This window comes from Cetorhinus maximus, chromosome 19 (genome assembly GCF_964194155.1).
Source record: "Cetorhinus maximus chromosome 19, sCetMax3.hap1.1, whole genome shotgun sequence".
NCBI lineage: Eukaryota > Metazoa > Chordata > Chondrichthyes > Lamniformes > Cetorhinidae > Cetorhinus > Cetorhinus maximus.
Window position 1 is genome coordinate 31253373 of NC_135897.1, and position 26039 is coordinate 31279411.

Genomic DNA, 26039 nt, shown 5'->3' on the forward strand with positions numbered 1-26039 from the left:
CTTTCGCGTGCATGCACATAGCGCTTCCTGGCGGACGCCATGTAAAATGGCGGCATGCCCCCAATCAGGGGCGCCGATTGGAGGTGCGCCCACCCGCACCTGCACTCTGCACCACCACCCCCCCCCCCCCACCAAACAGGGGGAAAATTTTCCCCCAGATTTTCACCATATATAACAAGTTACTTTGTTGAAGGAAGTGAACTGAATATCCAAGTTTGCAGATGATACAAAGTTAGGAGGTGCAGTAAATTGTGTAAAGGAAAGCAGGAAATTACAAATTGCCATTGGCAGATTAAGTGAGTGGGCAAATAGTGGAAAGCAAAAGTTCAAATGTGCGCAAGTATGGAGTCATCCATTTTGAATTAATTTATCATTTTCTTTTTTTTACATAAAATTATAAAAATTGGATTTTTTTTTTTAAAATGGCAGTAAAACTAACTTTAAAACTCCTGCGGTACATTTATTTTCTGTTCTCCTCCCCCCCCCCTCCAAAATGCAAACCATCAAATTTATCATCACAGAATTGTAAATCTTACTAAACATTTTCTTTGATGACATTTTTCACCATCTTGCTATTTATTTGCTCACTTGATCTCCATCATCTCATTTTAGCTGGTTTATATTTAAACAGGGAGTGACAATGACATCACCAGGAAATTCCAGCTCGTTTGACTACGCTAAGACGGGCCTGGTTGCAGAACTGAATTGAAGGAAAAGGCAAAGCCAAAGGAATGTGTTTATTAATAACAAACACTTAGTCAAAGAATACCTCCGACAGGTCTGCTGAAGAAAAGAGGGCGTATTCAGGGCTTCCTGTGGGGATTGCTAAATACAAACATTTCACAAGAAAACTTCAGCTTCCTCAACTTAGGTTCTATAAACTATCCTAGGTGTAGGAGTAAAAAAAACTTACTCATTCACCTAATCATATATTGGTCATTTCTTTTCAGTTTTAAAGTTCAGTAGTCCTTTATCAAATCTAACCAAGATTTAAAGATTCAAAGCTTTCAAACCTTTTCTTTTATCTTTATCTGACCCCTTTATTCTCTCTCATCCTGGGGCTAAAGATATCTTTAGGCTTTGGGTCAGTGTGACTTTTGGTCACTAGAGCCAGTTTTTACTTTTCTCTTTTCTCTTCCTTCTACCCCTTGCCCCAAGACAAAAATCACCCAATCTAATTTAAAGAAGAAATTCTGAAACAAGAATTATACACTTTTGGTTCTGTTGATTTTTTTAGGTCACCGAGCTTTTCCTTTAAAACTCGGAACTTCACACTACAAAATATTCCGTGTCTATAAAATGAAAAAAAAGTGTTGAGATACGTCGCCTTTAAAAATTAATTCACACAAGGATCCAACGTGAATTGTAAGGAAAAAAATTTATACCTTTTTAAATCTATAGGTCACTTACCAGTTCTGCTTCATCCTTTGTCATGATGTCCACATTTGTAACGTTGGCACTGTTGTTTATCGCTCCTCCATCAGCCATTGATCCACTTCCACCTACAATTCCAACAAATGCAATTCCTTCCGATGATTTGGGCATTTCTTCCAACTGTAGCAGATTCAGCTGTAAAGGCGAACTGCACCTGGACTGGAACAACGGAGGGGAAGTGTGGCCCTGTGGTCCTACTGACTGTGGAGTGCAGCAACATGATGGGGCACCTCGAGATTCTGGGGCAGGTGCCTTCTCACCTTCTGCTGGTAGATCATAATGTTGTGATGCAAACTGTGGCTGAGACTGGAATGAAGTCTGTGCAGAAAATGGAGCTTGCGGCAAAAGGGCCGATTGTGATGGGAATGGTGACTGACTTGCGAAAAATGGCTGATGCACTGTGTCATTCATCTGCGGCAGCATGTAATTCGGAAGCACAAATGCCACCATAGGAGTTACCAGGGGTGCAGAGTATGGTGGAGGTTGAGTGCTGCAATGAACACCTTGAGCATTTTCAAAGTTAGGCAGAGATGGGTCAGTGACTGGAGGCATGCCTCCATGGGCAGAAAATACAGGCAGTTGATAGGGTGGCATAACTGTTGTAAACGGCATAGCTGAATATCTACTCTGAGAGACAGCAGATGGGGACCAGGAGGGTAGTTTAGGGTTGGTGCAGGTTGCAGTACTGTCAGACAATTCCTGCTGCTTGATGCGTTTTGATTTAAGCTTCTTATTCTTCCCGCCTTTTTTGTACACAGGTTCTGCACGATTCCATCCAGCTTTAAATCCTTGAGAGCCTGTAGTATGAGAAAACAGAAAGGTTGTAAGGACTCACTTCAAATTTTGTTTTAACATTTTTACAGTTGAAAATAAGTGACTAAAGTGACACAGAGGGATTGATTCAAATATTTATAGCACAACTGATGAAGTGATAATTTTTAAAATTGACCCTATAAGCCAACTCTTTCACTCTTAGTTCATAATGTTGTCAGGGACTGGAGATTGACAGATCTTCAAGAACTATTAAGTACATCTTACTACAGCAACTTTTGGAAGAGTTGCACTAACAGAAATCATCATAACAATATTGGTATGTTGGAATAAAAGGAAAAAAAGCTTATCAACTTGTAATAACTTGTCACTAGTATTTCATGTCACCTTGGGTGAAAAGAGCAATTCAATATTGGTTTCTCAATTTGAGTACTAGGGTTGTTCAATTTAGTCATTCACAAAGGATGGGACTCTGATAAAAACTGGTCAAAATGTTCCATACAATTGCAAAAACAGGGGTGGATCCCCCCCCAGACATGTCAGACCCTGAAGAGATCAAAATGGATCTTAAGATGAAACAATGGTTTGGCCCGCAATTAGCGCAAGAAGTGATCTTGATAACTGAGTTGAAGCTTGCGCTGTCCCGAGGATTGTTAAGGAGTGATCATCATTTAAATTGCCTACCAGCACTCATTAAGGAGGCTGCACGGCATTTGATGGATAGAGCTTGATCTAATGCCCTCTCCAAATAGTGACCAGTTGACTGGGAGTAAACAAGTCATTGTAGATCATTTCGAGCACTACTTAAAAAGTACATCACCTTTATTGATCACTTTCTGCTGGAGGTTTAGGGAAGACTTTTGAAACATATCGGGAGGCTTTTGCGGACATTTGGGCAAGACATCACCAACTCTATCAACAATTATTCTAAGGATTACGTTTAAAAAGAGTGAGGGCTACGCTGCTCTACTTTTTGGAAACCTTATAGGGTTCACCAGGAGGAAGAAAGTGCTCAGTTATTAGCACCTTGCTAGGGATTTCCCTTTGTCCGTAGGAGGAATGGGAGGATAAGAAGCCAGGCAGAGAGTAGCGGATGCTGCAAGAAAGGGAGGAGGGAGAGGTGGGATGGGTACAGGACATCATCTCAGCTCCAGGACATTACTGCAGGAGTTCCTCAGGGTAGTGTCCTAGGCCTAACCATCTTCAGTTGCTTCATCAATGACCTGCCTTCCATCATAAGATCAGAAGTGGGGATGTTCACTGATGATTGCACAATGTTCAACACCATTCATGACTCCTCAGATACTGAAGCAGTTCATGTCCAAATGTAGCAAGACCTGGACAATATCCAGACTTGAGCTGACATGTGGCAAGTAGCATTCATGCCACACAAGTGCCGGGCAATGACAACATCCAATAAGAGAGAATCTAACCATCGCCCCATGACATTCAATGGCATTATCATCACTGAACCCCCCACTACTAACATCCTGGGGGTTACCATTGACCAGAAGCTGAACTGGACTAGTTATCTAAATACTGTGGCTACAAGTGCAGGTCACAGGCTAGGAATCCTGTGGTGAGTAACTCATCTCCTGACTCCCCAAAGCCTGTCCACCATCTACAAGGCACAAGTCAGGAGCGTGATGGAATCCTCTCCACCTACCTGGATGAGTGCAGCAACAACAACATTCAAGAAGCTGGACACCATCCAGGGCAAAGCAGCCCATTTGATTTGCACCCCATCCACAAATATTCATCCCTCCACCACCAGCGTACAGTAGCAGCAGTGTGTACCATCTACAAGATACACTGCAGGAATTCACCAAGGCTCCTTAGGCAACATCTTCCAAACCCACGGCCACTACCTTCAAGAAGGACAAGGGCAGCAGACATATGGGAACACCAACACCTGGAAGCTCCCCTTCAAGCCACTCACCATCGTGACTTGGAAATATATCGCCGTTCCTTCACTGTTGCTGGGTCAAAATCCTGGAACTCCCTTCTTAACAGCACTGTGGGTGTACCTACACCATAGGTACTGCAGCAGTTCAAGAAGGCAGCTCACCACCACCTTCTCAAGGATAATTAGGGATGGGTAATAAATGCTGGTCTAGCCAAAGATGCCCACATCCCATGAATGAATGAAAAAAAAAACAGGGCCTCCCGTGTCACATCTGAGAACGTGTGCACCCTCTCAACCAGTACCTGAGCTTTCGTGAAATTGCTGGGGCAGAATTTTGCCCTCGGCAGGCGGGCCCAGGGGCGGTCGGGAAGTCGACTGAGATCAGGCCCTGACCATGTTTTCACACTGGCTGGCCAATTAACGGCCAGCCAGCATGAATTGCATGCTGCAGTGCTGCCATGGTGGGGGCGGCAGGAACTTGAGCGGTGAAGTTCGCGCATGCGCATGGGGGCGTGCAGTAAAAGCTCCCTAAGGCACAAAGTTGCCTCGGGGAGCTGAAGATTTTTATCAATGTAAACAATTATAAAATAATGAAAACATGTCCCCTCATGCGACATGTAAAATATGAGTGCAAAAAGTAATTTTTTTAAAAAAATCACTGGACGAAACTTCATCCTGTCCGATGAGGTTTCGTCAAAACACAAAGGTTGCTTGGCCTTTTCGCTCACCCGCCAACTGAATGGTTGGATGGATAGTGAAAAATTCCAAACAATTAGGTAAGGGCCTTAAGAGGCTGCTTAATTGTCAGTGGGTGCGCCGCCGACTCCCGTTTGCGCCCGCTGACTAAAATATCGCCCAAGTGCGAGATCAGGATGCTTGCTGGGTGTCATCGCACATCATTTTACGCTCGCTCGGGGTTGGGCGGCCGCCCACCCAACGAGAGCAATATTCTGCCCCTTCTGCATGTCAGCCAGCCCACCACACATCTTCAGTGCTGCTCCACAAAAATTGCATCACATTAGCACTAAACCTGCACATATCTGCTTCAGCACCTCCAGCAAGTTTCAATTATGATAGTCGCCATTCAGGCTCAAAATTGGGTGCTAAACCGGACTTTTAAACAGGTGTACATCGTACGTGACAATATACAGCATTTTAACATGCAAAAACGTGTAACAGTGCATCAATTTTCATTCTTTCTTTTCTCACACGCTACATCAAATTCAACAGATCTTATACCATATAATACTTTGCGCTCTTGCATTTGAAGGGAAGAAGTAAAATGAAGCCACGTTTGCAGGTTCTTACCATAATCTCCTGAACATCCTTTGCACTGATCCTGTAAGTACGATTTGCAAGAAGGTTCAAATGTTTTTAATTTACTCAGCTCCTTGAACTTGCTCAAGAATATCTGCTCTTCTTTTTGTGTATGAGCCGCTAAAACTTCTTTGGTGAGGCCAAGTTTCTTGTATGGCTCCTTTTCCTGGTTCACAGAGGGCGTAGTGGTGACCAGCGTAGTAGATGCCATGTTCTCTGCAGGATCAGCAATACCAAGCCCATCCTCCAACAGGATTTCTATCAAATTTCAAATTTATAATTGTAGTTGCAAGAAAGCATAAGACTTTAGATAATAAGTTTGCAAAAAATCTGATTTAGCAGCTCCATTAGTATCAATGGATAAAAGATTCGGATGCTGCAAAGTCATATAGGTCAGGTATAACCTCTTCAGTGTGCTGCTAGATATTCTTAACCAGAGTTGCAGTAGGGCTGCGACAATTAGTATCACCACTCCTGGGCTGGGGTGGAAAGGAAAAATAAATATCTGTGCTACATAGCATGCATGCAAACATGATTATGTATCAAGCACAGCTATGGTGGATTATAACAGTTTAATAGCTTTGAAGCTTCATTGATAAGTGGCCAGCTATCAACATAAGCGGAACTGTTCCTGAGAAGGAGTTTGTGCCCTTAGAAGTGGGAAGCAACTGGGGGATGAAAAAAATAAGCTTGACATTACAACAACAGCTTGCATTTATGTAAGACCTTCAAAGGAGCAAAATATTCCAAGATACTTCGCGAGAATAATTATCAAAGAAAATCAAAAATTGCAAACTGATGATTGCTAATGTATCACACTGTTGAACTGAAATTGATTCCGGAAAAATGATGCTTAAACAGTTCATTGCTGTATTTTGAACTTGACGAAGTTGGTCCAGTTTCAAAGATCTATTTGTTTTAAAAGAAGTAACATTTTTAAGAAAGACTCAGTTAGGAATTATTAAAATTCTTAAACTCTAGGTGCGAGACAGTTTATGTTTTCTTTCCAGCTTCAAAGTTTGTTTACTGAATGAAAGAGGATAACAGCTTACATTTAAATTGCACCTTGAACGTAGTAAGCCATGGCGTTTCACAAAGAAAATTTAATATCAAACCTCAGAGGTAACAGGATAGATGATCATAAGCTTTATGAAAGACGTAAGTTTAAAGAAGCATCTTAAAGGATGGGAGAGGGGCAGAGAAAGAAAGAAATAGGGAGCGAATTTCAGAATTTTGGGCCTAACCAGCTGAAAGTACAGCCATCAATATTGGAGCAATTAAAATAGGGGAAGTGCAAAAAGTCCAGAATTGAAGGATCACAGAGGATATAGCTTTGGCTGGAGTAGGTTATAGAAATAGGGAGAGGCGAGTCCAATAGGAATTTGGGAGGTTGAATTAACAGTCAAGTAACATGATCGCTGAAACATTCAGATTTGTTAAATGCCTCTCTATTAATGCTACGTTGATGCAGTTTCTCACACTGCTGTGTGCAGCAATTCTGACAGATGGCCACACAAAATGATACATTTCAGTTTAAAGGAGGAAGGATTCTTTCCCACAGTTCAGTTCACAGCAGTTACAGTTCAGAAATTATGAAAGTATGAAGACTATGTTGTTAGACAGCTGACTGCACATAAAGTGGGTAATTCTGATTTTGGGTGCTAAAATTGGTAATATCAGATCAGCTGCCCATTGTAAATCTATCCTAGATTTTCATTTCCATTGAGTTCAAATAGGATGAAAATCAACAGAGATACATAAAGGCTGACTGATCATATATCTCCTTAAATACTCCTTGTCCGATCACATCATTAAGAATTTACAGATGAATTGTACTAGGACTCATGTTATCCAAACAATTATCTTGTACATTCTACTGATACTCTTTAACAAGCATGTACAGTACCTGCATCTGCTTGGAGCTTCTTGTCTCCCACGTGGACAATAGTGCTGCTGTAACTGCACTGGCTGGTGACACTTGCTGCCTTTCTTGGCAAGGAGAGTGGCGCTAGGGGTGTACCAACAACAGCTCCAGTGGGCACCTCTTTTGCAGCCTTAAATGGAACTTGGACAGACTGATGTGGTAATGGTGATGCTTCTGCCAAATTAACAGAAGTTATTTCTATTTGGTTGTATTTCTACTTTGTTTCTACTCTGTAATATAGATGACAACCATATGAAGAATTCAAGAGCTGAAGTTTTTATGTATAAGACTTTCTATTTACAATCTTAAGAATGCGTATTTTACATGCAGAATTTTGGTTCTGGAAGCTAGCAACTCCAAGGAAAGTACTTCTGTAGGTCAAGTATTCATGTTTGTGCTTTCCTTCTAATGGATTGTCTTTGTGGAACAAATTCTGAATTTTAATTTTGTGGTAGGAGCCATGAAAAGTTTGTACTTGGTACACAACAGCAAAAGAAAATGTTGGCACCCAGGGTAAATATGCATACAGGAACCTCATGGCACAATCATTCTTGCTGATTAAATTATTCGTTTTCAGTTAAGTCAGAAATGTCAAATTATTCTACACATACTGTATGTTACTGGGTTATTTTTGATAAAGTATTTCAAAGACAGTTTAGATAAATGAGAAAATACTATGAAATACCTTTAGGCACCTGCATGTTATGAATTTTTTCTTTTTCATCGTCAGATGCTGATGAAGACTCACACTTCCTTTTCACAGTGCTTGGGATGTTGTAGCTGTCCAAATACCTGCAAATACCAGAGACAAAATAAACTATGCTACAGGAGGTGAACCGGTTAATCTGGGTTATATTCCCCCCCACACCAACTTTAAAACAGTCTATTGCTACTATTCAACCCCAACTACTAAAAAAGGAGTGCACGAAAGTTACATTTTATATAGCTGCAGCAACAACTGCATTTTAAGGTTTTCAGACCTTACAAGACAAGTGTCAGATGACTCAATGGTATCACTCTTGCCCAAGCCAAAAAGTTATACACACCTAATTCTAATTCTTGAAGACAATCTATGCTGGGGAGTGCTGCATTGCTAGAGGTAATGTCTTTCAGCTGCAATGTTGAAGTAAAAGTAGAGAATGCTGGAAATACTCAGCAAGTCAGGCAGCATCCAATGGAAGGTCATCGATCTGAAATGTTAATTCTGCTTCTACCTCCACAAATGCTGCCTGTCCTAAGTATTTCCTGCATTCTCCATTTTAATTCACATTTCCAGCACCTTCAGTGCTTTGCTTTTGTATTAATGTTAAATGGAAGCCCCGAAGAGCATGGAGCTTCCAATGTCCTTGCTGGCAATTATTCCTCAGCCAATGCCAGCAAATCAAACTAATTGGCCATTCATCTTACTGCCATGGGTGGAACCTTGCTATGAGAAAGTGGGCTGCTGAACTTTCTTACATGTCAATAGTAGCTAATTCACTGGCTATGAAAACTTTGAGATGTACCGAGAATGCGTAACGTGCTAACAAGTTTCCGATACAACTTTTCCTTTAGCTTTATCCTGTATTCCTTTATAGTTTCAAAAATAAAGTTGATCATATGCTTAATGCTGGGAAGATCATTAAAACCTTGGTTCCGTACACTTGAGTTTTGTTACACAGCATCACAGCAAAATATATGCCTACTTTTTAGAATTAGGACAGTTAAAATTAAAATGAAACTAAGTCATATTGTCAACAGATTTTTAAAACTTTCTTTTGATAATAATGCTACAAAAGATAAAATCCCTATGCTCACATTTATGATGAGATTATCTTTGGTAATTTGTTGTTTGAAGATATGTAGGATTTGTTAATGCATTTTTCTGCAACTTGCACAACACGGCTTTGTCTGACCTGGCATTAAATCTAAAACAAAGGGAGTTTTGCAAGTATGCAAACCAGCTACAACATCCCTTTCAAAAGGAGCCATCACTTGCATAACTGCCGGGGCAGGGTTTTTAAGGTTGGCTTGCAGGTGTGATCAGTGGGCCCGGGAGCAGCTGGGGAATGGACTGCCACCCGCGATCGGCCCCCAACCACGATTTCATGCTGGCTGGCCAATTAACGGTTAGCCAGCGTGAAGCGCGCGCTGAAATGCTCAGCGCTGCTGGAGTGGGGGCAGGAGAAGGGCGGGTGCTGACGTAAGCACGGGCGAGAGCGGAATGAAAGCTCCTTGAAGGCAGACAGCTGCCTCAGGTAGCTGAAGACTTCAAATATATTAAATAAAGATTTTAAAATCAGAACAAAATTGTCCAAGCAGCACTAAAAGCCACCTGAACATATATTATAAAAATTCTGTCCATAGATTTTTATTATTTTTTAAAAATTTAATAATGGAAGCCTCATCCCACCATTGGTTGAGGTTTCAACAAAAATGCAAAGGCCGCCTGGCTGATTCGCCCGTCCTCCAACCATGAGGTTGGATGGATGACGAAAAATCGGGACAATTGGAACTTTAATGGGCTTAATTGTCCACTTAATTGTCGGCGGGCGCGCTTCCGACTTTTGTGCACGCTGACCGAAATATCGCACGAGTGTGAGATGATGTCGGGACACTCGCCCAACGTCATTACGTGCAATTTTACGCTTGAACGGGTCGGGCACATGCCCACACGCCAACCTGAAAATCCTGCCCCAGGAAAACAACCAGGGTCTCACTCACCTTATTACGCTGTCCAAGCAGTTGATTTGCTGATAACAATATACTGGCTGTTTCTTGCATCTTGAATCATCCAAGAGCACATTTTTAATGGCACTGCTAGGTGAAGCACCCTTGGATGAGCTGGCTTTAAAGTCTCTGATCTGGCCGCTAGTCTCTTTTTGTTGTGTTACTGTAAAACATATGTGCTTCTAGCATTAGGACAAGCTGTTTCCAACATGAAACTTAAAAAAGAAACTTTAAACATAGCCTTAGAGTGAACTGATCTGGGTCCACTGGCCTAAAAATTGGATCTTAGCCCAACTGGGTATTTTTTAAAAAGAAAAATACCCCTCAGTTAAAATGGGGGGAAAAAAACATCTATTTTAGCTGGATCGACACAGTTTCTAAGTTGCAAGACATTTAGGAAACACTTCAGCAAATCATTTAATATAAAATTTAATCTCCATCCGTTTATCCTTCTCCAAGATACAAAGCATGCCTAAATTGTGTTTGAAGATGCTCACTGGTACTTTCACAATACAGCGTTACATGATATGTGAATACTTGCAATTTTTATGAATCTACATGGTTGGGGTGGGCATCATTCAGCACACACCATTGTAGAATAATGAAAAGCCAAGTAATTCTATAGTTTAACAATTGAGGTTTTGGATTATGGGAACCTGCGATATAAAGAATAGGTGGTGACTTGTACTGCACTTGGCTCCCCAGTACATCAGCTATCAAATTGAGCTTTCTTCATGTGAGAGCTTTGTCAGTGAACACTGGCAGGGTATTCAACAATCACGGAGAATCAGGAATAAGATGTTTAGTTAGAACTTTAAAAAGATAAGTACTATGTGAAACCTGGTTAACTTTCTAATATCAGATGTATGCACTCCTTGAGTCGCACAACACATCTACTTTTGGAATAGCATTCACATTTTCACATATCTGAAGAACCTGCTCTATAGTTAGATTTTTTTTGAAGAAAACAAGTGGAGAGGCAAGGAGAAACCAGGAATCACTGTTTGTTAAAATTAAAAATTCAGATAATGTGATTTCCTCTTTAAAATGACTGCCCTTCAAATATTTGTATCACGAAACTGTAATTCCTCATGTTGCCAAATATACTTCCTTCCTCCCATTCTTGCTTTGTGTTATTACTTAGACAAAATCAAAAATGACAGGAACTGAATGTTTACACACAAGGAAAGCACACCACACTCAGGTAGAATTATATTTCAGTAATATTTAAAAATAAACTACAGTGTTTTAAAGTTGTTGCTTTTACTGTGCCTTTCCAAGTGACCCCAAACTATTGCAACCCGTCCAGGTAAACAGAATAATGCTGTTCCACGTCAACTGCCAACGTAACTACCAGATATGAATAGCTGCAACTCTAACAGCTGTTTAGACTCAACACATGTACAAAGTCAAGATGCATTTCAGTCGAAATTACCTCAAGCCAATTTATCACGCATTTCTAGATAATGACTGGAAAATAATTAAGCCCATTACCAGTTTTGTGCCTGCGCTTTGATTCGCTCTTTCCTCTGCTCTCAAAGAACATGGTTTGTCCTTGATTTTTGACTAAATGCACATCCTTACAAATTTTCTGAAACGTCATCTGAAAGAAACAAAGCATTGAATGCTTATAATTTTCCTCTAAAATGACTGCATGTTTTGTCTAGCTGGCAAAATCTGCCTTTGAGATGTGACAAAACTACACAAAGAACGAGACAAAAAGGCTTGAGACTTCAGCAAATCACTGAAAACTCAAAAAATAATGAAAGCTTTGATGGCAGAGTCACTAACTCATTAAAACATACTAACTACTTTACATCGTTTGAATTCAATTCAACTGGCGAATATTTTTAGCTCGACTAATCAACATTCAAATTAAGAGTTAGCCATTGTCTCAGTGGTAGCATTCTCAGCTCAGCCAGGTTGTAGGTTCCAGCCCCACTCCAGAGACGTGAGCGCATAATCTTGGCTGGCATCCATATGCAGTACTAAGGGAGCGCTGTCACAGAAGCTGCCTTTCAATGAGAGGCTAAACTGAGCCCCTATCTTCTTTCTGTAAAAGATTCCCTTGCACTATATGAAGAGCAGACAGATACAGGCCAATATTAATCCCTTAGTCAATATAGTAAATATACTTCCTTGCTGTTTCTAGGCAAAATGGGCTGCTGCAATTCTCTACTTTCCAGCAGTGACTACACTACAGTCAATGACATATTTTTTAAAAAGCGCTTTAGGGCATCCTGAGGTCATGAAAGGTGTTATATAAATGCAAGTTCTTTATAAGGCTACCATGGCTTACAACCAGACATTTTGTATTTTTTGTGTTTCACTTAGACCAACTATTTCCATTACTATTTATGCTACATTCATTTAATTGATTCTCTCATTGACTAGCTTTTAGTTCTATTTGCTTCAAGTGCCAAGGTTCCAGGCTTATAGATGGACTATGACACCAACTTTTTCAATTGACTGCAAGTATTTACAATTCATAAATAACAGAAAAAAATTATTCAATTCCCACAAAATAGAAATTAAATACTACTAGTTATTAAAAGACTTGAATTTTGCATTAGCGGTATAAATGAGGAACAATGAAAGATACAAGGCATTTATTTATTCCCTTTTCAGGTAACTCACATGCGAGTTTTTCCTCAGATTTGATACAAATAATGAACTCTCAACCATAACAAACCAGGAGGTTCAGATCTGACACCCAGCTTGAGCTAAATTAGTGATCTCAGCTAGGTAACTGCATTCTCTCAATTAGCTTCAATGAATCTGGGCTGATAGTTTTCTCTTGGGGTGGGGAGTGCAAGGAAGAGGCAGGAGGAATAGCACAGGGAAGGTGGCGCATGTGGTCATTACATAATGAATCCTGCTCGAAAAGCGCACCATTAAATACTGAACCAAGGCCAATAGAAGGCTCAGCACTGATGCTATACATCATGAAGTAATCTTTCAATGCTCAAAGTTCAAATGAAGATCAGTTGCTTGAAGCATCACAGGGCTGGTAAAACCCATGTAACAGTAGCCGAGCCAGTGTCAACAGCAACAGGAAGGGCAGTGGCAGAAAACTGTGGGGAAAATACTTGTACTCCACAGTCGCTCACTGAGAAACAGTTAATAAACAGCAAGTCTTTGCTTAACGTTGTAGTTAAGTTCCTGTAAAGTGCAACTTTAAGTGGAACAATGTTAAGCAAACCAGATTCTCCCATTATAACCAATGTAAAAGTTGTAGTTATGTTCGGTAGGAGCTGTCTCATCAGAAAAAAAGATTAAAACATTATACCCTGTAAGTTGAAATACTGTACATTCCTAAATTCCTACATTTATAAACAAAATAACTTTTTAAAATAAAATAAATTTAAAAACATTTTTAAAATGCTAACTCTTTCTACTTCGCACCTGGCTCGCTGATCCTCCAGCTCACCAACCCTCCCGCTCCTGGACCTTCCTGTTCATTGCTTCTCCCACTCGCTACTACCCTCCCCAATCCTCCTTCGCGTTTGTCACTTCCCTCTCCTGAACCCTTGCTGTGAGTGAGGGCTTGGAAGAGGGGTGGAGAGAGGGGGGAAGCAAGCTAGAGAGTGAGAGGAGTTACGAGTGGAAGAGTCGGCTAGGAAAGCAGCAAGCAGGAGAGGATTAGTGAGTGTGTCACAGGAATATCACGTGCAGGCTGCACAATCAATACTTCTGGCATAGATATTCTTTAAACAAAACTGTATTGCAGAGTTTTAAGAAAAAGTCATTGCTGCTTCTAGTGCAATCGAACACATCTTACACTTGGTCCAAAATGTGCCAATCAGGTCATGCGGCGCTACATAGGCCCTGGCATGAAGCAATGGTAAAGCAGAAATCCCAATGCTAAGTGCGCACACCAGCTCCATTATGTACTCAATGTTAAAGCAGAATGACACTGAATGAGGCAACTTAAAATGCGGACTTACTTAAGTTGAAATATAGCCCACTTAAAGTCACTGGGACAGAGTTTCAATGCAACCCAGGTGAATCGGGCACTCATAATAGAAGCTGCTGTTAGAATCATCTCTCTTGAGACTGGATTTACTTTTTATTATTTGGACATTTGAGGCTGCCTGAGAGTTTTTTTTAAAAAAAGGGTCATAAGTTCACTTTGGAACTGTCGACAAGCAGGCCTCTTCCAAGCAACCACCTAAGCTATATGGTACTTGAGAAGGAGTTGCTTGTTTGCTCTGGACCAAAAAGCACTTTAATTAGTGAAAAGCTGGAAGACAAAAAGGCAATCACATGACAGAAACAAACCTTAAGTCTGAACCTGTGGTTTTGCTTTCAGTCTTGTTGGGGAAAGGCCGAGAACCAAAGGCTACCCTGACCAGCTCTCTCTGCCTCTCTGCTTTGTGAAACCGTGTGTGGTGCGCTAGTTACACTTCCAGATTACAATCTTGTGTCAATCAGTTCTTGAAACTTGTTTAAAAGTAATTTTGTTTTATAATAAATTAAATCATTAAGTTTTTTGAAAGAAGCCTGAAAGGAGCATCTTTTCTTCTGGGTACTAGAAGTATAGGTACACAATTGGCCATTTTGGTGAAAAAATTAAACATTTAAATTAATGGTACAGCCTGTGGGGTGGTGAGGTTTGATCATTCACGCACTCCTCCCATCCCAGTCGTAACACTGCCCAACTTCAATTTCAATGAAAATCAATGGATATGTAAATCAACAGTTTCAATTATGGCTGGCTGCTCTACAACACCAGTTCACTAGTTTTGTCTGGGTAACAAGTTGACAATTTATCTTATCTTGTTTGCATAGGATAGGTCACAACAGAGATCAAACTTACAGGCTTGCCCCAGTGGCTCTCTTCATTGATGTTACCATTACTATCACTGGAAGATGCTACACTCATGAACTGTGCATGAGATCCATTACTTCCCAAACTTCCATATCCACTGGAACCATTGTTGTAAACTGGCTAAAATAGAAAGGGATGGAAAAGGTAAAAGTTTTAATAGGCAATGTACTAACCAGAGATGAATTATGTTAATGCCTGAGTACAGTTTGAACAATGTGAATTAGCTTTACCTGTAGCAAGAGCTGACGAATCTGTTCGGTGATAGTCTGTATTTCAGGATTGAGTGTCTTCATTTCAGTAAATCCTGGACTAGCAAATACATCTTCAGTCAAAGGACCCCTACATATATTAGAGGTTAAGTAGAGATTTTGTGCAGTGAGTACCTCTTTTATATCATTTAAAAATACTTCTCCGTAGATTTCTAATACACATTATTTGGAATATTTGATATTTTCAGGGTGATTTTATCATCATTTGACAGTTAAGTATTCACAAAGAAAGATCGCTTCTAATTTTGTTCCATGGGACATGAGGTGAACAGCTCTGGTCAGAGCAAAAAAGGTCAGAAACAACCCTCACTCTGATTTCTGTCCCCAGTTTCCTCCCAAAAGGATAAAACCCTGATCAATTAGATAAATTATACTCCAAAACCTCATTTATTTTAAAGGTAGTTTAAAGAAAAGTTCATTAACACAAGTACATTATTTAACAGTTGTGACACAATATCATTCCTTCAGGGCATTTTGTAAATAGATGAAATTTTTCTTCACATTCTTTCAACTCCTCCCACAGCCACCCAACAGCTTGGAATTTCTGCAGCCCGCATAGTATCTGACCAACGTACAAGTGCTACAAACTGCTCATCTAGTTGAAAACAAATCAGTGGAGAAGAAACACTTCTACACCGAAACAGTGTACGCAAAACAAAAAACGCTGGCTGCAAAATTAGGTTCCACAGCATCATACTTTTGGCACTACAGGTGCCATTTTGGTACCAAAGTGATATCAGCACTGACAACCCACACTGAATGCCATCTCGTTAAGGGCATCAAGAACATGCTTGTAATACACAGATTAGGCAGATTGTGACGTCAGTGTGTAACCCTGATTTCATGTCAGTGCTGCCAATTGTGATCTTCTCATTCCAGACAACGTGCTCTCACATAACCACAGCTGAACATGTGCTCAGCAGCAGGAAATATGCCACCACCGCCCTCCCCCTTCCTCCATCACTAGTGCTATTTAATGGAATTATCAGTTACTCTCAGGCTAGCTGCTGATTCATTTCTACTGGCTCTGTTTGTGTTTGTGGAACTGCTTAGTGCTTTGAGGAGTTGGTAAAGTTGAGAAAAAGTGGTTCTTGACATGGAGAAGACCTTGTGGTGTCTGCATGGATTGTGGTCGGATCACTTTCTCCCATGCACGGTACCACAGTTGCAATTCCCCTTGAGCTGCAACATGAGGGGGAAATTGAGCAGAGGCAGCGAAGGAGTAGGGTAGAAGGGCACTCAGCTGGAGGCCTTATCCACTCAGGACTGTCCAGGTGCATTTCTCTTGCCTCCACCTCAACCAGGAGCAGTGTTGTCTCACCTGCACTTTATGAAAGAGATGTTCACAGAACCTACAACATCAGAACTGGGCAAGCACAGCACTACCAGTGGTTGAAAAGGTGATTGTGGCTCTGTTTTTTCACCATACAGGCTAGAGCAAATGACATATGTAATGCCTCTCTGCTGCAGAGAGGTGACAGATGTTTTTTATGCCAGGAGAGCAGAGCTCATTGCGTTCTCTGTGAACAGAGGAAAGCAGGCAGTGTGTACAGGGCTCTCTCAGGATAGTGGGCTTCCCCAGTGTGCCAATGAGTGCCACATATGACTTTGTCAGTGCCACATCTAAATGCAGAGAAGTTCTGCAACTGTAAAGGTTATCATTCGCTGAATGTGAAATTGATATGTGACCAATAATGCAGAGAATGCCCACTAAGCTGGCAGCAATCACAATGCTTTCAATTGGCAGCAACCTGCTGTTCCCTCAGTCTCTCAGCCACCACATCGAAGCAAAGGATGACTGCTAGGCCACAAGGGCAATCTTCTTTAAACCTGGCTCATGATTGTACACCACAACCTATCCCACACATGGCCAGCATATGTGTAATGAGCCATGCAAAACATCATAGAGAAGACCATTAGGGTCCTGAGGCAACTATTCTGCTGTTTGGACCACTCTGGAGGAGCTCTCTACATGCTAGTATTCTGCTGTATTTGCCACAATTAAGCCATCATGTAGGCATAGTCCTTGTCACCAGGGATAAGGCAAGAAGCTCAGAAGGAGGGTGGGAAGAGGCAGCTGGCACAATTCCAGTGAACACAACCCCAAATCCCCAACTTGGATAAAGAGGGTATGGAATGGTTATTTTGTTGCTCCTTTTATTCCAGGATTGTGGCCAAGATGATACTGTGATGGTTCGTAGTAGAGGAAAGATAAGATATGGAACTACTATACAGTGGGGATTTGGAGTTGTGTTCACTGGAATTATGCCAGCTGCTTCTTCCCTTCCTCCTCCTGAGCTTCTTGCTTTGTCGCTGGTGGCAAGGGCTATGCCTACATGATGGCTACATTGTGGAGGATATAGCAGAACATGTGCACCAGTGCCTAGATGACCTCTCTGCTCCTGTCAACTTTCAATGCTGCAGCAGAGAATCTTGGAGCATGTTTCCTGGTCTGTTGCGCCATTACCACTCTTCTTTTGTCCAAGAGACTCTTCTTGAGCCAGTTCCAGCAGGGGCACCAGAGATACAAGCTGGCTTGAAGCAGTGTAGGCTAGCATCAAGTGGTGCTAGCCTTGCATGAACTTGGACCACCTCCTTGATACAGCAACTCCACAGCAAGTTTGGCATTGGCTACATGACACCATTAATTAAATTAGCAGGCAGCACGTATTTTACATGGTGTCTGCATTGCTACAAATGGGCACGGGTTCTTCATGCTGATTAATGGCCTAATCCAATTTTTTACCCCTAGATTTAATTCTATTTCTTTTTAATCACTTCCAAATTTCAAGTTCAATCAAATAAATCATTTTGATAAAAAAAACTACTTACGTTCTGACTTTGTGCCTTCCAATTATGAAGGATACTTTTCTGCTCCATGGATTAACAAAGCTTGACCAACTGGTGTCAATGGTGATGTATTCACCATTCCGTGAGCAGAATCGGACAGGTGAATGTTCAAAAGGTTGCCCAGCATGTTTCAGTACTAAAAGAAAAAATGAACATGTTTTAAAAAATACAACAAAGAGCTGATATTTTTTACGTCTGGTAACTCAATCACCAACAATCCAACAAATACTCAAACCATAACACTGAAATCATGCAGTGATTGCACACTGTTGCAGCATTAAAAACACCATGGGCAGAATTTTGCCGTAGGCGAGCAGGGGGCGGGGCCCGCTCGCCGACATGTAAAAAGACGCGGGATGATGTTGGGTAGAACCCCTGATGTCACCGCGCCCCATTTAAATTTTCAGGAAGGCGGGGGTGCAGCAAAATCAGCTGTGGGCCCGCCGACCTGTCAATGGCCAATAGAGGCCATTGACAGGATTATTTAAACAATTAAAAGGACCTGCCTGTCCAACCTTAAGGTTGGTGGGCAGGCCAGGAGCCCTGGCGGGAACTAGAAAAAATATGAAACCTCATCTAGCGGCGGGATGAGGTTTCGTGCAGGGTTTTAAAAAGTTTAATAAAGTTATTCTGTAAATTATGAACATGTCCCATCTCATCTGACATTGTCACATGAGGGGCACGTTAGGGAATTTTTTTTTCTCTATTATTAATCATTTTCAAAGTAGAAGCGATCTCCCTGAGGCTGCACTTTGCCTCAGGGAGATGTGCGCTCTTTCGTGCGCATGTGCAAAAGAGCGCACTCTCGCTTTTGGGGAAATCCCTCCGCCCACACAGGAAGATCAAAGCGCTTCCCGCCGGGACGTCACGCTGGGCGGGCCTTAATTGGCCCCCCCACGTAAAATGGCGGTGCGACCCGCTTCTCCGGTGGGGATCGGCTCTCCGCCCACCGGAGATTGGGTCGGGCCCGCCCGCCCGACAGGCAGAAAATTCTGCCCCATGAATTTAACAAGTTAATTCTTACTAAGGTGTTATCTTCTTCTTTGACCATTAAAAAAATAGAATCAAATAAACATGGCACAAACAGTTAACGCAAAATAAAGATTTAACCGTGTCTCTGCATACGCAGTGTAAAGACAAAACTGGAAGTGTCAAATTTTGTCAATACACCTATCCTTTTATTAAATCCTGAATTCATAATCACTCATATAGGAGTCCAAATAGAAACAGCAGTGGGCCATTCAGGCCCTTGAGTCTGTTGTGCCACTTGATTAGATCATGGCTGGTGACCTGAAGCAAAATATCAACATGAATTTTACTTCCTTACATTTTAATTGCATCACCTTTAGAAATTCAAGCTATTAATTCTCACAATTAGAAGGATTGTCATTTCAGCTGGTAGCAAGTGAGTCCACTTGCAGAGGTGTGGCTGGGAGGAAACTGCATAATGATTCTATATGGAACCTGGAAAGAAGGGACATTATGAATTGGATGGTCTATTCTCATGGCCTGAGTTTTTCAGTCGGCGTGTGGGAGCGGACCCAAACGCAACGTGTTAAATGACACGTGATGATCTCAGGCGTGCGTCCCGATGTCATTGCGCTGTCTCACGATGTTTTGTTCGGCGGGCACGCTGCCGATAACCAATAGGCCTATTAAGGCCATTAACGATTTAACTAATGGAATTGTTTACGCTGCCCGTCCAACCTTAAGGTTGGCGGGCAAGCGAAAAGGCTGAGCGGCCTCCATGTTTTTTAGGAAACCTCATCCACGAGCAGGATGAGATTTCCTAAAACTTTTATTAATTAAATAAAAAAACTTTCTGAAATATAAAGACATGTCCCATCTCATGTGACAGAGTCACATGAGGGAACATGTTGAATTAAATTTTTTATCCATTTATTTATTTTTAACAATCCTTCAATCTCGGAGGCAGCTCGTGTGCATGCACGAAAGAGCACTGGCCTTGACTCTCCACCACCACCCCCCCGCCCCCTCGCCCGCACATGTAGCGCTGAGTGCTACGGCTCATGTCTTACACTGGGCGGGTCTTAATTGGCCCGCGTGCATAAAATGGCAGTGCAGAGCTGATCACGGGCGATGACTGGCTCCGCGGCTGTCCCTGCCCACTCCTGCTGAGCCCGCCCGCCAACTGAAAAATTCAGGCCCATGTTTCTTAACGTGGGCGCAGATGCTACCAGCAGTAAAGAAACTTCTGGCCTCTGGCTGCAGCAAAGTGCAATTACATTAGCACCAATAATAGTCAAAACTGCCCCCAAAATGGGAAGGAGTTACCTAATCCAACCCACCATCCAATTTTAGAAAGGGAGCTGGCACCAGCAGCTAAGACATGAAAAGATTTTGAAAAATAGCCTGTCTACCCCATGGGGGTAGTTTAATTTGACATCTTGGCCCTCTCTTCGCTTAGACAAAATTGCAGTCTTGTTGTTAATACTATAAACGATTCAGTTTTTCTTTACCTCTTAAAAAAATACACTGGCCAGATCCAAATGAAATAACATCAGCATAGCTCACATCACAGTGGGCATCAATAGTCTGTTCCTTAGGAAACACTGCTGACATTCATAGCAGATAAATTCAAAGCAAGGAGAAAAATCGTACTCGTCATTTTTTTTTTAAAATTAGCATCAAACTTACTTTTCTTATGGATGCCTAGCATCAAAGGCCGATCATCTGGGTGCAGATGCATCAGCACAGGCATCCCTATGAGGTCTTGAGGCAAATAACCCAACAGAGGAACAGCCCTTTAAAAGAAAATTGAAGATTCTGATATTCCATACAATGTACATCTACAATAATATTTTAAAATGTGTAAATGGAACTCCTGTGCTTTGATAGACAAATAATGGACAAAAAGCATACAAACTGGATGAACAGAATAGAATCAAAAACCCCAATAACCGTAGCTTATGACAAATGAAACACCAATTTATTTTTCATGCTAATGCTTTGTTTTCCATAATTGGATATTTTCCACCTTATTTCTCAACCTTCAATATCTATTCACCACCTGCTTGTTCCTTCTGTTGGCCAGCATGATGCACTCCATTGTAAGAAAGTAGGAGAAAGCAACTTACCTTGGGGAAGGACAAGGAGTGCAACAAAGTGAGGGAGGAATGATGAAACTTTTTTTTGGAAATGACAGCTAGGTACAATATTCATAAAAAATGTAAACATCGCATATACACCATTTAGTCAGCAGGGGACATTGCAAACCACATGAAAAGGTAGGTTTTCAGAACATTTTTGATCACTTTGACATGATACCCACTAAGGTGGAACTAAATTTTAAATAGTTTATTGGAACTTAAAAAAAAAGGGTTGGAATTTTCAGTTAAAAAAAAAGCACCAAGTTCTCAAGTTGCTGTAAATAGATTTTTCATATGCATATTGGTTAGAAAACCGAAGTAGTGGACTCATACCTCTCATCAACATCTTGGAACACGCAGCTGGGTGTGTGAGTCGTGGTAAAAACCCTCTTGTCATGAGGAATTCTTGGTGCTGAAAACAAGTTACTTTTCAATGAAATTGGCAGACATAAAAATAGACATTAAAATAGGAAAATGATTTTAATATTACAGAATCCACTTGGCTAACTTAGGTTGGAAGCATAACTATTATTGTAAAACAACTCCCTAATGGCATTTGTGAACTAACTTGGAAAAAAACCGCTTGATCCAACAATTCACACATCCATGGTTTTACTCAAACACCCTTAGTAAGTAGTTAACGAACATGTCAAATGAAGCTTTTGTATAAAAAAAATTCATACAAAATTTAAAAGCAGATCCTACTAAAACTTAAGATACAAAATATGAATAAATATTCATTTACTTGGAGCTGAAAATAATCTAACTGCACAAATATTTACAAATTATAGGACGTTACCATTATTTTGGTTAGAATAATGTTCCCTACAATCCTGACCGATAACAGGTACGTTTACGTTATACGATCTTGCAAATAATGAACCGTGTGATATTGAAGATGTTGCTATAAACCCTCTCTGCTTGGTCCCTGTCTTTAGACTAAAACTGTACTGAATTTTACTTTGACATAACAAAGTAAAAACTCAACATATCAAAGTTATCTATAGCTTTACACAAATGCACTGACCTGCTTCTCAGCTGTTCCCACTCTCCAGGAGCATCTAGCTGGTCTCCCAACTGTTCTAGACTGCTGCACGCATATATTGTATTTAAAACTGGTCGGACTCAATTCTGTGGTTGTCCCCCTTATTACTCACCAATTCTGGTCTGCTACTCACTGACTCTCAAGTCAGTAGCAGAATGATGAATTTGGGAGTCAGAACAGTCAGCATTGTTCTCATTTGTCACTAGGTTTGTTGGCTGGAAAGTGATGGCCCCAGCAGCATTCAAAACATTAGATTTCAATAAGGGTCACTTAATAGTGGGTTTATTCATTAATTAGCGAGTTATAATGAGGCCAGCATAGGATGTAGGATCAGGCCAAGAGCAGATACCTCAATACAAAATTAGTGTTCCTGTGGACTTGAAGATATTGGAGACTCCACCGTAAGTACATTTTTTGGAAAAGGAGATTGTCTCCCATCCTGATCTATATAGTTGTTAACAAGGCTATTGCACATGTGTACCTAGCCTGCAGTGAGATAATGAATGTAGCTATACTCACTTAGATCTACACAGGTGATCAAATACTATATGACATATCTGTCTTGTGTACTTATTGGTTACATATATGGCATGTGAAAAGTTATCAGTCCAAGTTGAACAAAAAGAGTTGCAAAGTGCAAATCATTCACAACTAAAATATTCATTTATCTCGGAAATTAATTGGAAGGAGGGAATCTGGCTCAGTGAGAGTTGAAGGAACCTTTCTCCTTTTATATGCTCTTATGCACAGCATGTCATATCAAAACCAGAAAACTCTTACCTTCATAGCCTGAGTGCACTCTTTCAGCAAGCAACAGACAACACAGTTGATCGTCATCATCTTCAGACACCCGCACCTTTGTAAGATAAGTAGTCATACGAAAGGGATAGTAATGGATGCCATGATCTCGCTGCCGGTCTCCACTGTGAAACAGATGCCAGCATAAATACAAAGTAGGACAACCAATCCAAAAAATAATATTCACCATAAAAACCAACAAAACTACCCCCATCAACTTCTGAGCCTATACTTATGAGTAACAAGGGTGTGAAGCAACATGTTAAGCTACAAAAATAGTGGTTTGTCATCCCAATTTCAAAACACTGTTGGAATTTTCCACCCCTGTTGGCGTTGGGCATCATGGCAGGCATGAGCAGTCAATATGGCCAGAAGGCCAAAAATTGGTTTTATGCCATTGTGAACCAGCTTGCAATCATTCGCTCCGCCAGTCAATGGCAGGCCGCTGTTCCTGCCATCCAACATCAGGAACCTAATTTCAATGCATTTGCATCTCATCATCTTGCCTGCCCGCAGCAATTACTGACTGCCCACATCAGTGGGAAAACACGCTAGTCCAGATAATGGCCAGGGTTTTAAGGTCCTGTCGCGGGCGGGACCCGCCGTGGGCAAGGCGGCGCCCCAGCCAGAAGCCCATTGACTTGTGGCAGGACCGGAAGATCACGGCAGCAGGCGGGTGCGGAACATCCCACCTAATGTCTTGACAAGTGTGACGTGCAGAAGTCAGGACTTAACATTAGGGCCTTGCTCACTTTGTGGACATCAGAGGAGCAGAAGATGCCGGAGCCCTACAGTTACCAGACCCTGGAGGAACACATGCATTGCATGCTGGGTGGATTCTCATGGACATGGCTCCGCCACAGAGCAGTTTGCGGAAGGTGGGAGGTCTCCGTTGGGACATCACGGGCTGCTACGGATGATTGTTGAGGAGGGAGAGGAAGGTGTCCGGGATGGGGGGAGGTGATGTTGGGAGGGAGTAGGGAGTCCAGTGGCTGGGTGGGGAGGGTGTAACAGCAGAGAATGCAGCAACTGGGGAGGAAGGTGTGGGGAAGGAGTCCAGAGCAGCGGTGGTGGGGGTCAAGGAGTCAGAGAGGGGGAAGGAGAGTCCAAGGCCAAGAAGGAGTTCGGAGGGGGAAAAGGAGTCTGGGGGGGGTGGGGTTGTGGAGTGAGATGTCTAGGTCAACAGGCACGGGAGGGATCTGTGTGACTGCCTCCTGGGGAGCGAACCAAGGGTGGGCGTGATACGAGGGAATGGTGAGTATGAGAGGAGGCAGAGTGAGCCGGAAGGGTAGGAGTGTGTGGGTGCAACAGTAGCGGTAGAAGGGGCGACCAGAGTGGTTGGTGGGGACTCTGCAACAGATACAGGCTCTGGGGGTGGGAAGGAGCTCAGGGAGGTCAATGTGAATGGGGGTGGGGTTCTCAGGAAGGTAGGGAATACACTCATTCACCTGGACATCCAGGAAAGAAAAGGGTTCTGGTTGGTAGGTGACGGTGGGGAGGTGGAAGGTGATGCCAGGAGGTCAGTGATCGGGGAAAAGGACGTGGGAAAGGACAGGGGAGTTGAGCAAAATCTGACAACGACCGTGGCCGTAATTTTCCAGAACCTGCTGGGGCAGGATCCCTCGCGGCCGGGGCGGCAAGCCATTGAAATCTCCATTCATATTGGAGGAACCGGATGATCCCGCTGGCGTGATGGGCTAGAAAATTCCAGCATTACCATTGCTCAATTCCCCACTATTAACATCCTGAGGTTGCCACTGAGCAAAAGCCGAACTGGACCAGCCATATAAATACTGTGACCACAAAAGCAGGTCTAAAGCTGGAAATTCTGCAGTGAGTATCCCACCTCCTGACTCCCCAAAGCTTGTCCCCATTCACAAGGATAACACTCAAGCAGCTCAGTGAGAAAAATTGAAATGTGGCCCCCCCATGCAAGAAGGTTGGACAAGCATGGTTTAATGTCTTATCCAAAAGTCTAACAATGCAGCACTGGGGTGTCAGCCAAGACTTTTGTCCTCAAGTGGGGCTTGAACCCCCAGTCTTCTGGTTCAGAGGCAAACATGTTACCTACTGACACTGGTTGAACTATTCTCTTTAAGTTTGCTGAATGAAGATACAAGTGCAAAATGGTTTCACAGTACAGAAGGACAATACAAAACTTTGGACGGGATCGGGGGGCGGGGGGGAGCTGAAGGACAGAGAAGAATAAATATGGAAACTCCGTCTCATTTACTAAACCCTGAAGTCTGTCTGATCAGGGTCAAATTAAAATAAAAAAGCGCACACACTCATGCACTTATTAATTTTAATTAAGCATTAAAAACACAAATATTTAGAATCTGTACAAACGGATTAGATGACTCCAGAGTGCATTCAGCGTTCAAAGTAAGAACATGAACAAAACAAATCCCTTAATTAAGTTTACTCCCAACTTTGAGAAGAACAAAATGTTGACAGAACAAAGAGCTCAAAAAGGATATCATAGCAGATTGCAAAAGATCACACTGCTCGTTTACTCCTCTGAGGTCACTGGAGTGTTCTACTTAATGAACGATCAACTTCTTGTGAATGCAAGATTTAGAACACCAACCCCACCTTATTGAGGATCACTAATCTTTCAGATTCAAGGTGCCCTTGTATTATAAATGGAAATGCTTCAGCATACAACATTTAGCAAACTCTGTGGGCAAAAGGTACCTATCAGCAGGTAGTGGCATGAGTTTTAACATTGAACTACCACCAATTTTAAACTCCTAAAACCCAAAAGCCACAAATCAACATGATGCAAATATTAAAAAGGCAAATTGAAGGAATATTTTCAAAAGCATCACCCCAGATGATTAATTTAATTTTCCTCTTTACCACTCAGATGGCATCATTGTCTATATGATTTATTCCTACTCTTCCTTTGCACAAACTCCTCAGTTTGAGAAACTCCAGTCCTTTGAGTACCCACCTAATACGGCAAAAGAAAGACTTCTCTTGCATACAATCTGGAGATGATGAATCTGAAAGACAGTTACAGTAACAAATTACAGCTTCACAATAAAATTGTTGGAAGGGGAGAAAAGAAGT

General features: G+C 41.8%; 1 protein-coding gene across 3 annotated transcripts in view; it reads right to left on the reverse strand.

Annotated features, from left to right (window-relative positions):
• LOC144693723 (period circadian protein homolog 2-like) overlaps positions 1-26039 on the reverse strand; it is a 77894-nt gene that overhangs the window by 22051 nt on the left and 29804 nt on the right. For all 3 annotated transcript variants that reach the window (XM_078563662.1, XM_078563660.1, XM_078563661.1), the window contains 13 exons: positions 25921-25972; positions 22947-23089; positions 21455-21533; positions 20670-20776; positions 17994-18147; positions 15123-15231; positions 14881-15012; positions 11556-11664; positions 10056-10224; positions 8038-8144; positions 7335-7526; positions 5420-5686; positions 1411-2231 (listed from right to left, as the gene is read on the reverse strand). In XM_078563662.1, the coding sequence (XP_078419788.1) occupies positions 1411-2231; positions 5420-5686; positions 7335-7526; positions 8038-8144; positions 10056-10224; positions 11556-11664; positions 14881-15012; positions 15123-15231; positions 17994-18147; positions 20670-20776; positions 21455-21533; positions 22947-23089; positions 25921-25972 (2441 nt within the window). The remainder of the gene's footprint in view (positions 1-1410; positions 2232-5419; positions 5687-7334; positions 7527-8037; positions 8145-10055; positions 10225-11555; positions 11665-14880; positions 15013-15122; positions 15232-17993; positions 18148-20669; positions 20777-21454; positions 21534-22946; positions 23090-25920; positions 25973-26039) is intronic.